General features: G+C 35.8%; 1 protein-coding gene across 1 annotated transcript in view; it reads right to left on the reverse strand.

Moving 5' to 3' along the window:
- TINAG (tubulointerstitial nephritis antigen) overlaps positions 1–13,356 on the reverse strand; it is an 89,076-nt gene that overhangs the window by 45,850 nt on the left and 29,870 nt on the right. Inside the window, exons 7-9 of the mRNA XM_058554135.1 lie at positions 11,248–11,428; positions 9,657–9,702; positions 6,011–6,134 (exon numbers count right to left, since the gene is read on the reverse strand). Of these exons, the coding sequence (XP_058410118.1) occupies positions 6,011–6,134; positions 9,657–9,702; positions 11,248–11,428 (351 nt within the window). The remainder of the gene's footprint in view (positions 1–6,010; positions 6,135–9,656; positions 9,703–11,247; positions 11,429–13,356) is intronic.

Below are 13,356 nucleotides of genomic sequence, written 5' to 3' on the forward strand. Positions count from 1 at the left end.
ATAGAGCATATGCATAAAAAATTCATTTTTTGAATAGAAAAAGCATTAACTATATTATGGATTATTGTATTAGGTAGTTTGGCTACATCAGTGAATAATACAGACACCTGCTGTCATAGAGCTTTATTCTGGTAGGGGAAACAGACAATACACAATCAACATAAAAGGCTAATTAAATTAAACAGTATGTTACAAAGTGATAATTGTTATGAAAAGATTTTTAAGAAATAGATCAAGTAAGAGGGATCAGAAGTGCTGGAGGAGAGGGTAGGTAGCAGTATTAAATCGGACAGTCAGGAAAGCAACACTGAGAAGGTGAGATCTGAGCAAAGACTGGATGGAAGCACAGACACTAAGAAATCAGATGTGTGATGAAAAGCATTTCAAGCAGAGGGAAAGATTCTGAGGTCTGGGTTTTTGAAACATTAAAGGCCTACTAGCGCAGGAAGAACGAGGTACAGATGAATAGAAATTGAGATCAGAAAGTTGATGGGGGTGCAGGCAGGCAGATGGGGAGTCCTCAGATCACGTAGGCCTTTGTAGGCCCTTGTAAGGACCTTGGCTTTTACTCTGAGGGAAATGAGAGAGTATTGTAGAGTTCTGAGCAAAGGGGTGAGAAGATCTGAGTAACGTTCTAAAAAGAACGCCCTGGTTTCTCTGTTGAGAATAGACTGTCGAGGACAAAGGTAAATGCAGAAAGACCCGTTAGAAGCTACTTCAGTAATCCATGTACAAAATAATGAGTAATGGTGGTTCAGGCAAGGGCGGTGGTTCAGACAGTGAAAAGTGGTCAGATCCTGGATGTAAGTTAAAGGCCAACAGAGATTCTGACATTGAAAGTGAGTTTTGAGGAAAGGAATAAGATAATTCCAAGGTTTCCAGCTAGAGTATACGAAAGGACTGTGTTGTTGTCAACTAAGATGGGAAAGGTCGATGCTGTTCAGCAAGTACAACGTAAGAGATCAGGATTTCAGTTTTGGAAGTGCTGAATTTGAGCCAACTATTAGGTATCTAGGTGGGGATGTCAAGTAGGCCATGGAATGCATGAGTTTGGAGTTCAGGAGAGAGACCTGGGCTGGAGATACAAATTCAGCTGGTGTCAGGTTTAGATGGTACTCAAAGCCAGGATGAACTCAGAGACTGATGAGTTCACCAGAGAATGAGTGGGACTAGAAGGAAGAAAAGGACAAGAACTGAGTCTGGGGCACTCCAACATTAAGAAGCATAGAAGTACTTGCTTCTTAAAGAAGAAAGAAAAGAAAAAAACAAACCTAGCAAAGGATACTGAAAAGTCACAGCCAGTAAGGAAAAACCAGGAGGAAGAGGTGGCCGGCCTGGCTTCTGCCTGAGAGAGCAATGTAGAGGTCATTGATAACCTTGAAATAAATATTTTTATGAAGAGGAAGGGGGAAATGAAAAAGTGATTGGAGAGATTTAAGAAAAAATGGGGAGAGAAGACCTGAAGACAGTGAGTACAGACAAATCTTGTGAGGAGTTTGCTGTCAGGAGAGAACATAAACGGAGGGTAGCAGAAGTAGAGTCAAGAGAGAGTTGGGTTTCTTTGTTTTTTAATAGCATCTGAGAAATAATGGCATGCTTGTATGGTGGTAGAAATAAAATTAATTATAGAGAAGAAAAAGAAAAACATTGCTTCTGCATATTCTTGAATAGTGGAGAGGGGTTGGGTCTACACTGTAGCAAGAGGGATTTAGATAGGAGCACAGATGGTTCATCTATGTAAGAAAAGGGGAGAAAGAGAATGAGGGAGTGCATACTGATAGGTGGCACGTGTGATACTGGGAGTTGTTTTCTGATTGCTTTAATCTTTTTGGTAAAATAGAATTCAAGGTTATCACCTAAGAGCATAAAGGTGGAGGTATTGAGGACTCAAGAAAAAAGGGGGGCCAGCCCGGTGGCACAAGCAGTTAAGTGCACGCGCTCCGCTGCAGTGGCCCGGAGTTTGCCGGTTTGGATCCCGGGCGTGCACCGATGCACCGCTTGGCAAGCCATGCTGTGGCGGCATCCCATATAAAGTGGAGGAAGATGGGCACGAATGTTAGCCCAGGGCCAGTCTTCCTCAGCAAAAAAAAAAAAAAAAGAGGAAGATTGGCAGATGTTAGCACAGGCTGATGTCCTCACAAAAAAAAAAAGAAAAAAGGAAAAGTTTTGAGATAATCACCTGAGGATTGTGACAGTAAGCAGAATAGGAATCTAGAATATGACTGCCTGGTAGTATTAAATAACTACTTCATATTTGTGGTTATAAATTAAAGTGAAACCAGCATAATTATGTGTTTTTTCAAGCCGTGTTCAGATGCACAGCTGCAGGTACAAAATAGGGTGATTTGAATTTACCCAGAGTTGAGATTTTGCTAAGCTAATATGATGAAATAAGCAAGCGCAGAAGAGTCCAGGGTACTTGTGAGTGGTTACAATGATTTGCCATGGAATTTTAACTCAATAAGGAAGGGAGTGTGGGCATCAAGCATAAGAGGGACAGTTAAATGGTGGTCAGATTGAATGGCATAATTCATTAAAAGAATGTATGAGGCTGAAGGATTGCTGAGGTCTGAGTAGTGGCGAGAGTGGACTGGAAAGACAGGCAGTCACGGTGAAATGCGGATTTGAGATTAAATTTTTTAGAAGAAGGCAAGCAAAAGATACATGAAGAATATACAGTTCAAAAGGAATTATTCAAGGAAACTAGAGAAGTCAGACATAGACTCAAAGAAATTACAGACATGATTGCTCTAAATATAGCTCAAAGAAAACCTTGCAAGGCAATCAAAATAAACAAATGGGTCTACATCAAACCAAAAAGCCTCTGCATGGCAAAGGAAACCATCAACAAAGTGAAAAGACAACCTAACAACTGGGAGAAGATATTTGCAAATCATATATTTGATAAGGGGTCAATATCCAAAATATATAAAGAACTCATACAACTTAACAACAAAAAAACAAACAACCCGATTAAAAAATGGGCAGAGGATCTGAACAGACATTTTTCCAAAAAGATATACAGATAGCCAATAGGGACATCAAAAGATGTTAACATCATTAATTACTAGGGAAATGCAAATCAAAACTACAAGATATCACCTCATGCCAATCAGAATGGCTATTATTAAAAAGATAAGAATAACAAGTGTTGGAGAAGATGTGGAGAAAAGGGAACCCTCATGACACTGCTTATAGGAATGTAAACTGGTGCAGCCACTATGGAAAGCAGTATGGAGATTTCTCAAAAAGTTAAGAATAGAACTATCATATGATCCAGCTATTCCACTTCTGGGTTTTTATCTAAAGAACATGAAAACACTAATTCAAAAAGATCTATGCACCTCTATGTTCACTGCAGCATTATTTACAATAGCCGAGACAGAGAAACAACCTAAGTGTCCATCAACAGATGAATGGATAAAAAAGATGAGGTATGAATATATATAATGGAATACTACTCAGCTATAAAAAGGGATGAAACCTTGCCATTTGTGACAACATGGATGGACCTTGAGGGCATTATGCTAAGCAAAGTCAGTCAGATGGAGAATGCCAAATACTCTATGATTTCACCCATATGTGGAAGATAAAACAACAACAACAAACACATAGATACAGAGATTAGATTTGTGGTTGACAGAGGGGATGGGGAAGGGGTAAGGATGATAGAGGTAAAAGGGCATGTGTGTATAGCGATGAATGTCAATGAGACTTTGGGTGGTAAACATGATGTAGTCTACACAGAAATAGAAATATAGCAATGTATGCCTGAAATTTATATAATGTTATAAACCAATGTTACCACAATTAAAAATTAATTAAATAAATAAAAGAAAGACAATCTAAAGAAAAGGAAGAGAAAAAATTTAAAAACATTTCAGAGGTGAGAGCCATTTGGAGAATGAACACCCAATACAACTAATGTTCAGATATATGGGACAAAGTAGAGAAAATCATACACAATGAAATGATAAGAAACTATAAATATTGTGAAAAAGGTATTAGGAGATGCAGAAGATCCAGCATATGTGTAATATGTACCTTTAATTTTAAAAAGTAAATATTTTTAATTCAAAGATAATAAAAAGATGAATATGAGTATTCACGAGGAAAAAGTCACGTCACTTGTAAGGGGACAAAAGCATCTAGTTGGCCAGAGATTTTTCTAGATGAAAACTCAATGTCAGAAACCCTGGAGCAACATCTGCCAAGTTCTGAAGGTTCTATAGTCTCAGAGTCTTATACCTGATAAAATTACTCTTGAATTGAAAGAAAACATACACTTTCTCAAATGTGCAAGAAATTGGGGACCACAGGTACCAGGAGCTCTTCTTGATTAAAAAAAAAACAAAACAATTACTGGAAAATAAAATTCACCCAATGAAATCATTAATAAAAATTAAACTCAAGGACAGAAAAGATAAAGATATTTGCTTATCATTGATTCCATTAATATACAACAAAGTATAAACAACTATGGATATTATGATTTCAGAGCAGAATGCAAATTTTGTAATCCCTTAACATATAAAAATAATAATATTACTAACAAAAATAAGATGTATGAGAGGAGGAAAGGTGGGAAGAAGTATAAAAATGATAAATTTTCTCGTCTTTTCTATTAACAAATCAATAGATAAAATCTGAAATTGAAATATGTGGTTAAAAATGGACTCCAATCTCTAATTCTTTTAACATATTCTTTTCTTAAGTGTAAAGGATTCTTTTAGGAACCAGCATCTCCTGTGCTGAAGAATCAAAAATAACTTCATTTCACATCATTTCATTAAAGTAAACTTAGCCTGAATATTAGTGTTTTAAAATGCTGTTATCCTGTATTGTCTTTCTATTTTTCTCTCTCTAACTTCTCATCGACAGAGAGAGAGACAGAGAGACTTGATCTGACATGCTTTTCACCAAATGTTAATAGTGATTTGGGGAGATTAATATGATTTGAGATTTTCTTTTCTACTATCTTCTTTTTAGGTCAAGAATTTTTGTAAGCATATGTGCATTTTATATGAATGTAGTGAGCTAATATGCATTTTATTTAAAAATTATACTTTTTAAAAATTAAATCAAGCACCTTGTTTCATATAACCTAAAAATGTAGGGTAATATGAAACTATTTTAGGCCTCTAAAGAGGAGTAATGCTGAGTAATCAAAACTATACAGAATAAACTTATTAAAACGGAAGAGTAAAACACAGTGTTTGAAGAAATATTGGGAAACTGGCATTCCTTTTTTTTTGTTTTCTTTTGTTTGTATGTTTTTTTGGTGAAGATTAGCCCTGAGCTAACATCTGTTGCCAATCCTCCTCTTTTTGCTGGGGAAGATGGGCCCTCGGCTAACATCTGTGCCCACTTTCCTCCACTTTATATGTGGGACGCTGCCAGAGCATGGCTTGATAAGTGGTGCCATCAGTCTGCACCTGGGATCTGAACCCACAAACTGAGTGGGATCTATTTGTGAAATTACTTACTCTTGAAATGCAACCAATTTTGAGCCTCTTTCTTGCCCTTGTAGAACTGAATGTATTTTACTTGCAAATTTGATAAATGTAATTTCCGCAATTCTCACATGAATATAAAAAATAATCTTACATTGAATTAAAGGTGACCCTACCCTCTCTTCCTGCTTAATCTCTACCATTTGTAATTCTATCCACAACCTTCTCCCCAAATCCTAATACACTTTGGATCCGTACCCTTCCCTTGATTACGTCACATGTAGAATTTATGCCTATAATATATTTCCCTTGCGCTCAGAACACAAACACAAGGTGAGACACAGAAAATCATCATCTTTCCCAGAATATTGAGTTACCCTTTAACAGGACTTTTTTATAAAATAATGACGAATAGTGTCAAGGCTCAGATAATTTTTAATTTGTATCAGAATCTCTTATACCAAGGGGAATTCTGGTACCTAAACTCACTACATATACTCATTTTCAGTTTCATTCTCCAAAAGCATCAACTGAAGATTTTTAAGTAACTGCCTTACCCAGTGAGTTTGATGGCATGTGTCCGAAGCTTTCGATATTTTTCTGATTCTTCGTTTGTGCTGGTAACATGTCTATATATGCCCGTCTTATAATGGAAGAAATCCTCATGGACTTGCATTATGGCTAAAATAAAACCCAACAGGATAAATGACACGGTTTTAAAGAATTATCTTTAAAAACCTCCAGAAATTCTCATAGAATAATCGATGGGTAAAATTGCTAGGAGTAGAATTTAAGAAGGAATTTTGCAATTCAGCCTAATTTTCTTTCCTACTTAATTTAATTGGCTGCAATATTTTCTTGTTCTCTTATAAAAACAACTTTAGCTATTTAGAATATTACTTAAGTACACACTATACCTTTAAATCACCATCTATTCTTAACTGACGGAAGCACTATTACCAGGAATGGAGCCCCTTGCAGCAAAGGCCCACTACCTTTGGCTAGTAATTGCTATTTCTCCATTAACCTCGGGCTTCCCTACAAGCCTCTTAAAACTCCAATTAAGATAGTAGCAAAGGGTGAACCTAGCAAACCGGGCTTAAAGCAATTGCCCTTAATCCTTAGAAGTAAATACAAACCTTCCCTTGGTGAGTTTGAATAAAAAGCAAACCCTTGGCAAAAGAATACTCTGACAAGATTTCATCCTTTCAGCTCAGGAGAGCTAAGCCAATGTTGTATTCTTTAGAAAGTCAGAGTCTATACTTTATAAAGCTCTCCGTTCCCTCACCTAGATTGCTTCTTTTCTGTATTGTGTGCTGCTTTGTTGACGGGCTTGGACAATTCAGGGGGAAGAGTCTCAACTTCTCTTCTGGAAGACGTGAATTGAAAATATTTTTAGTTGGGACTAGATAAGTATACCTCGATAACTGTGTACAATGCTCATCTATCTTAGTTTGATGCGCATTTTAAATAAAATAAGAACTAAGGTCACTAGCATTTAATAGATCCTGAAATGAAGCTTCTACTCCAAAGTCAAATATAATTTTTTAATGTTCCACTTTTTATTTCATTTTTTAATGTTCCATGCCTTTTCTGATGTTGCTGAAATATTCTTAAAATTCTTCTTTATCTACTTTAAAACACATTCCCATAAGATTTTAAGAATGTATATAACTGTACTCTAGGCAGATCTTGGCTTTTGTTCTCTTTCCAGCACCTAAACTTATTTTTAATTCCACACATTTCAGAAGAATGCATACAGTGTTATTTATTCAGCATTTTATTGCCTTTTATATTCTTTTGTACTGAGAGAGGGGGGAAATGCTGTATGTTAGCCCAGGCAGCAATGTGCAGCCAATCACGTTGCATCGACAGCAAGATGAGTCAACCAGCATTTATAAAAATGTGACGATATTGCTAGTGGTTTTTCTTTTCTATAGGCACACTGACTCCTTTAGTTCTTCTCAATCCTCTCTAAGCACCGTGAATAAAATGTACTCTTCATTGCTGAAAAACACTGCCAACTAAAGAAACATGGCTGAGAAGTCATCACAATTAACTTGAAGGTGGCTCCTTCCTTCAGTTTCTGACACCAAGACAGACTTGATGAACCCATAAACATATAACTATATAAGTTATTGCAGTGCAATTTTACTTTTGGAAAACTGCAGCGAACTTATTACACAGAACTATAATGTGCATGAGGACAGGCGGTAGCCACCTCCAATAGGGCTTCTTTCTAATGGCTCAGGCTAGCAGTAGGTAAATTCTCAACAAACATTTGTTAAATGGATGTTGACTAATTTGGATTTCAACTTTATTATTTTCAAATTCGAAATCTTTATTTTTGGTTCATTATATGAAGTTCATGAACATTCAAGTATTTGACCATAAAATAAACTAAGGTGTTCTCAGTTTTAAATAATTATGATCCAAATTTCTTTTGACTGATTAAAGAAAGAAAAAGAGAGAGAAACTTGAAACAGTAATACAATGATTTGAAGTTTCAGAGAGGTTAAATAACTTGCCCAAAGTCATTTAAGTAACAAATGTCAAAGTTGGAATTTTGAATTCAGCCTCGAGTACAAATGGCTGTGCTCCTTCAAATCAGTCACATAAACGCCACTTAATACGTCACACATTTAACAATTGAACATACATTAACATTGAACATGCATAAGTCATACATTTAACAAATGAATAGTCAACAATTCATACACATGAATTCCCCCACTCTTATAATAGCCAACAAAAATTACACAATAGTAAGGAGAAAAAAAATTCTCATTTTTGTCAGGTTTTGTGTAAGGCCCCAGGATTTTTAAAATCAAATTCAGGACATATTTAGCATAAGTTTTGGTTTCTCATAAATGTTAACCAGTGATAATGATAAATACAAATTCTTCCAACACAATTTTAAACTCTATGGTTCCTCTAGATGTTGAGCCAAAATCAATTAAATGGTCGGCATTCAGAAAAACAAAAACAAATACTGGCCAATAGTTCCTTAAGTATACATCAAATGTTTTAAATTTAATTTTTCATTTAAATTTATTTGGTTAATTTGAATTTATTTGATTTATTCCACTGCATGGATAATATATTTTGGGCATTTCGGTGTTCACAACCTGAATTTCCATTTCAGGCCTCACTGGATCTGTTCTTCCACGAACTTCAAGGCAATGTTTAGTACAGGGATATACGCTGTGAATTTATCTTTATCCATGCCCTTGGTGCAAAATAAAATTCAATATGTAAGCAGAGAAACTATGTGTCAGAGACAATAACATAAAAATCAAAGTCAACATACAGTAAGTCAGTATATTATTTTCTTTCTTTTTTTTACTTTGTGTGTGTGTGTGTGTGTGTGTGTGTGTGTGTGTGAGGAAGAGTAGCCCTGAACTAATATCTGTTACTAATCCTCCTGTTTTTGCTGAGGAAGATTGGCCCTGGGCTGACATCTGTGCCCATCCTCCTCTACTTTATATGGGACGCCACTGCAGCATGGCTTCATAAGTGGTGGGTCTGTCCACGCCCGGGACCCGAACCCGCAAATCCTGGGCCGCCAAAGCGGAGCGCGCGAATTTAACCACTGTGCCACCTGGCCAGCCCCAGTATATTATTTTCTTATTTACTGTTAGTTTACTATCATAACAAGTTTACAAAATTGATCAAAATAGAAAGCCTTTTATAAAACACAAAAATCATACTGGCTTATTTGATTTATTTCGAGCTTACTGTAAAAAGAAAGTATCTACTTTGTTTCTACTGCTAAACCTTGATTTTTTTTTTCAATCCATTACCTAAACCATTTAAACTGAAGAGGAGAAAAGTTCTGACACTATGTATGATTCTTAAATATGACTGAACAATTAAATGAGCTCCATCACTTAGCATTTCATATTTGACTGTCTATTTGGTCCGTGATCATTTTGGAAAGACTTACCAGACTTTCATGAAATGTCTCATTAATATTTAAGAATTCAATTTATGAACGAGTCTATCCTCTTAAAATGGCAGCTCATGAAGTTATTAGGTGAGCATATCTCCTATAATTGCACTGATCTTAGAACTGTTGAACCTTATGAATACTCTAAAAGTAAAAATTTTCTTTTGTTTATTAAGCTCCTTTTACATGAGCTAAAATGTAACGTTGTTTATAAAGGAATAAATAAAACACAAAATTATTTCATTCAAGCTTACCTTGAACTGGTCCGTTTTGCATGATTTCTCTCATTATCTCAGTTTCCTGGAAGGAAAAATATCAATGAGCATCATTCTTGTTATCAGAGTATACTAAATCTATTGTTTGGTGTATAATGTTAGGTGTTGTACAATCAGCTTAGGAGTTATACAACCCAATGTGCCTTGACTTCTTGCAATTTACTCTTAATCACACTTTCAAATTCTCACATGTGAAATGCCGTATTGATGAAGTTACTACAAACAAGACGCACCCATTTGTTTCACTGACTTTTACCACTGATGATAGTTTTGGAAGGGAAAGGAAATATAACAACTTTTTATGATCATAAAGAAAAAATAATTAAGTGAAAACCATGTTTTACCAGTGGAGATTAGTGTCATCTCTCTCCTTTTGATCAAAGAGCCACCCCAGATGATTGTTTAGTGAGGTTTCTCAGTGTAGTTTTAGCATACAAATATTTCTGTGTTGCCACCCAATGTCTAACACAGCTGTTAGTAGGAGACACGTGATTCATTCATTCATTCATTCATCTGTGCACATCGATCACAGAGTACATACCAGAAACTAGGTAGAAACAAATATTAACCCTTCACCTACCCTCAAGGTATTTGCATTTTGGTGGAGTAGACAGACAGTAACATTACTAATTGCATTATGATATAATAAGTTTTATTACAGAGACAAGCATAAAGTGCCATGGATACAAACAAGAAAGGGAAATTAATTCTGCCTAGGGGTCAAGAAAACTTCACAGATAAAATGAAGTTTTGACCTTGGTCTTGACACAAGTGTGGGACTTTACCGGTGGAAATAGATCGGGATAAGCATTTGGGTCAGAGGAATCTGGCTAAGTAGAGAAGTAAGGAAGAGCATGGTCTACCTAGGGAGCAGACCATAGTCCCAAACATCAGAACACTATGGGCAGGTGGAGGGGGTGGATGCTGGCAGGACATGAGGCTGTAAAAGCAGTAGGTCAGAACCAAATCGTGAAGGCCTGTATGTCATGGTAAGAAGACTGGACTGTCTTCTGCAGGTAATTGGAAGCCACTGAAGGTTCAGATATTCTGAAAGTGGGAAGACCTGGGTAACACTGACATGATGAAGTAATATTTGCCTCAGCTTTTAATATGACAAGCTGGAATCCACAGGAGTCCTTTTCCCATTATAGCTACGTCCACTTCAAGCATTTTGTGGGATAAGGCAAAAGATTGATAAAATGACCTACTAGCACAAAAAAACTCAATGGAAAGGGTTTGATTTGGCTTTTATTTATCAAATATATATACGTATATATATATCAAATACACACATATATATATATAACATAATTTTAAAACTCTATATCCATGGGCATTTTTAAATTTAAGCCAATCACTTATACTGCCAATATTACAATGATCAGAAGTCATACCCAAACTGAAGTCTTCAATGGACACTTCAAGAATACCAAAAATTATACCTGACAGCATAGCATTATTTTAGAGTATAATAGTTTTAAATAGTTTTTAAATATGTAGTTTTAATAACAGCAGAGCTATACATTTTTTAGGAATTCAGCCATCGTTAATTCTTGTCATTTAGACTTACGTTGGAAGAGACTCTATATGGAGGAGAACATTGGTAGATCCTATTAGATTTCTCGAAGCTGTTGGGACACGGCTTTGTGGCATGACGTTTTCCCCGCGCATCAGACCTACTTGCCATGGCACAGTCATCCTTAGTAGCATTTTGGTCCTTGAAAAGTGGATAACATGCATGGGATACCAGTCTATGAGGAATAAGAAAAGTAATAAAGGTAATACTTAGGAAAGTGTCATAATATCCTATCTATATACTATTTTACTGAATTAAACATTCATAAATTATTCTGGCTACTTACATGTTTAATTTCAAAATGTTGACTGACTCCAACAAGCAGCTCAGAGACATTACACTCCCCGCCCCCCACTTATTTCTTCATTACAATTTTAATAATCTTGCTTCAATCTACTTTAATAAATAATTCTACCTACAGTATAGAATTTCCTGAAGATAAAAAGTGACCATCAATAAAATCTGTGGTAATGTTAATAGGAGAAGGACTCCTTCATTCTTTGTCTATAATTATAACATAGAAGAGTCAAATTTAATGTGAAAAAGACAATAAATTTTATTATACTCGGGGTATTCTGATAAATTATCTAAGTTCTAGAATTAAAGTTTTTTTTCATACTTTTATTAAGTTATAGATATCTTCTCATAAGACTTCATTTATTATGTGTCTGTAGGTCATGATACTTTGGGAGAAATAGAATGTACTAATACAGTATTAAAAGTTAATAAAGTAGAAAGCTATCAGATATATACATTATACAAAAAGTAAAGAGAATAATTTTGGTTTCTGATTTTGAAACTGAATATAGAAAAGTATAAATGATTTGGCTCCAAATCTAACATAATTCATTGAATATAGAAGCAGATAGAAAAGAAAATAAAACAATGGAATTGGTTGTACTGATATGGAATGTTGAACTGGCCATTGAAGTATTCAATATGATCACTTCAAGAAAATTCATTAGTGTCCAAAACAGCAAGAGAATCTGAACAAGGAGCATGATGAAAGCAAAGCCATTAAAAACACTAAATACTTTTAAAAGGTCTTGCATTCAATACATTACTTTGGGATAATTAGTGGGGTGAACTGAGTTGTGTGCCCCACCTAATTCATACGCTGAAGCCCTAACCCCCAATTTGATGGTATTTGGAGATGGGGCCTTTAGGAGATAACTAGCTTTAAATGAGATCATCAGGGTGGGGCCCTCATGATGAGATTAGTTCCCTTATGAGAAGAGGAAGAGAAACTAGAGCTCTCTTTCTGCCATGTGAGGACACAGAGAGAAGGTAACCCAGCAAAAGGGCTCTTGCCAGGAACTGAATCAACTAACCCCTTGACCTTGGGCTTCTTAGCCTCCAGAACTGTGAGAAATAAATGCCTGTTGTTTAAGCCACCAGTTTATTGTATTTCATTATGTTAACCTGAGCAGACTAATACAATGAGATTTAGTTGGGTCTTAAGGATAATTTTTATTTTTAAGCTCCTAAAGGGCTTTAATTTTTATCATTGCACAAAACAGAAGCCAATGAAGCAGTACTACACCAGGAAGGTATTAGCCCAAGTGGTCCACCCTAAGCACCACCTTATTAGGCAAAACATACGAAAAAAAGTTTTTTAAGAAATGTATTGCCACCCATCAATATCTAACACCCTCTCTTTCATAGCATCTAACTATTCTATAGCAGACCCAGAGCACTCAATGGACTAGGAAAGAATAGGAAAGCAATATATATGTATGCTACTAGCTATCAGCTGCAGTTTCCTTAGCTTAACAACTCAGCCCTTAAGTAGATTGGCTCTTATAATAGACACGAGGATGCTGTGTGGGTATCAGAGAGTATCCCACATGAGAGTAAAGAAATGCAACCTGCCTTTTCTCATCAAATGGGATGGGGACAATTAATGAAATTGATGAGCTCAGGCAACTACAAATTACTTCTTTATTTTACTCATATTAATCTAATTTTACTTGCCATTATCTATTCACCTACCTGAGTTACTGAAAGATTCAACAGAGGTACCAGCAATATTAATGACTCTATTCCCTCCATGGGGACTCAGTAGAACCATTTGGCTCAGAGCAACAAAGAGACAATGCTTAC

This window comes from Diceros bicornis, chromosome 14 (genome assembly GCF_020826845.1).
Source record: "Diceros bicornis minor isolate mBicDic1 chromosome 14, mDicBic1.mat.cur, whole genome shotgun sequence".
Taxonomy (NCBI): domain Eukaryota; kingdom Metazoa; phylum Chordata; class Mammalia; order Perissodactyla; family Rhinocerotidae; genus Diceros; species Diceros bicornis.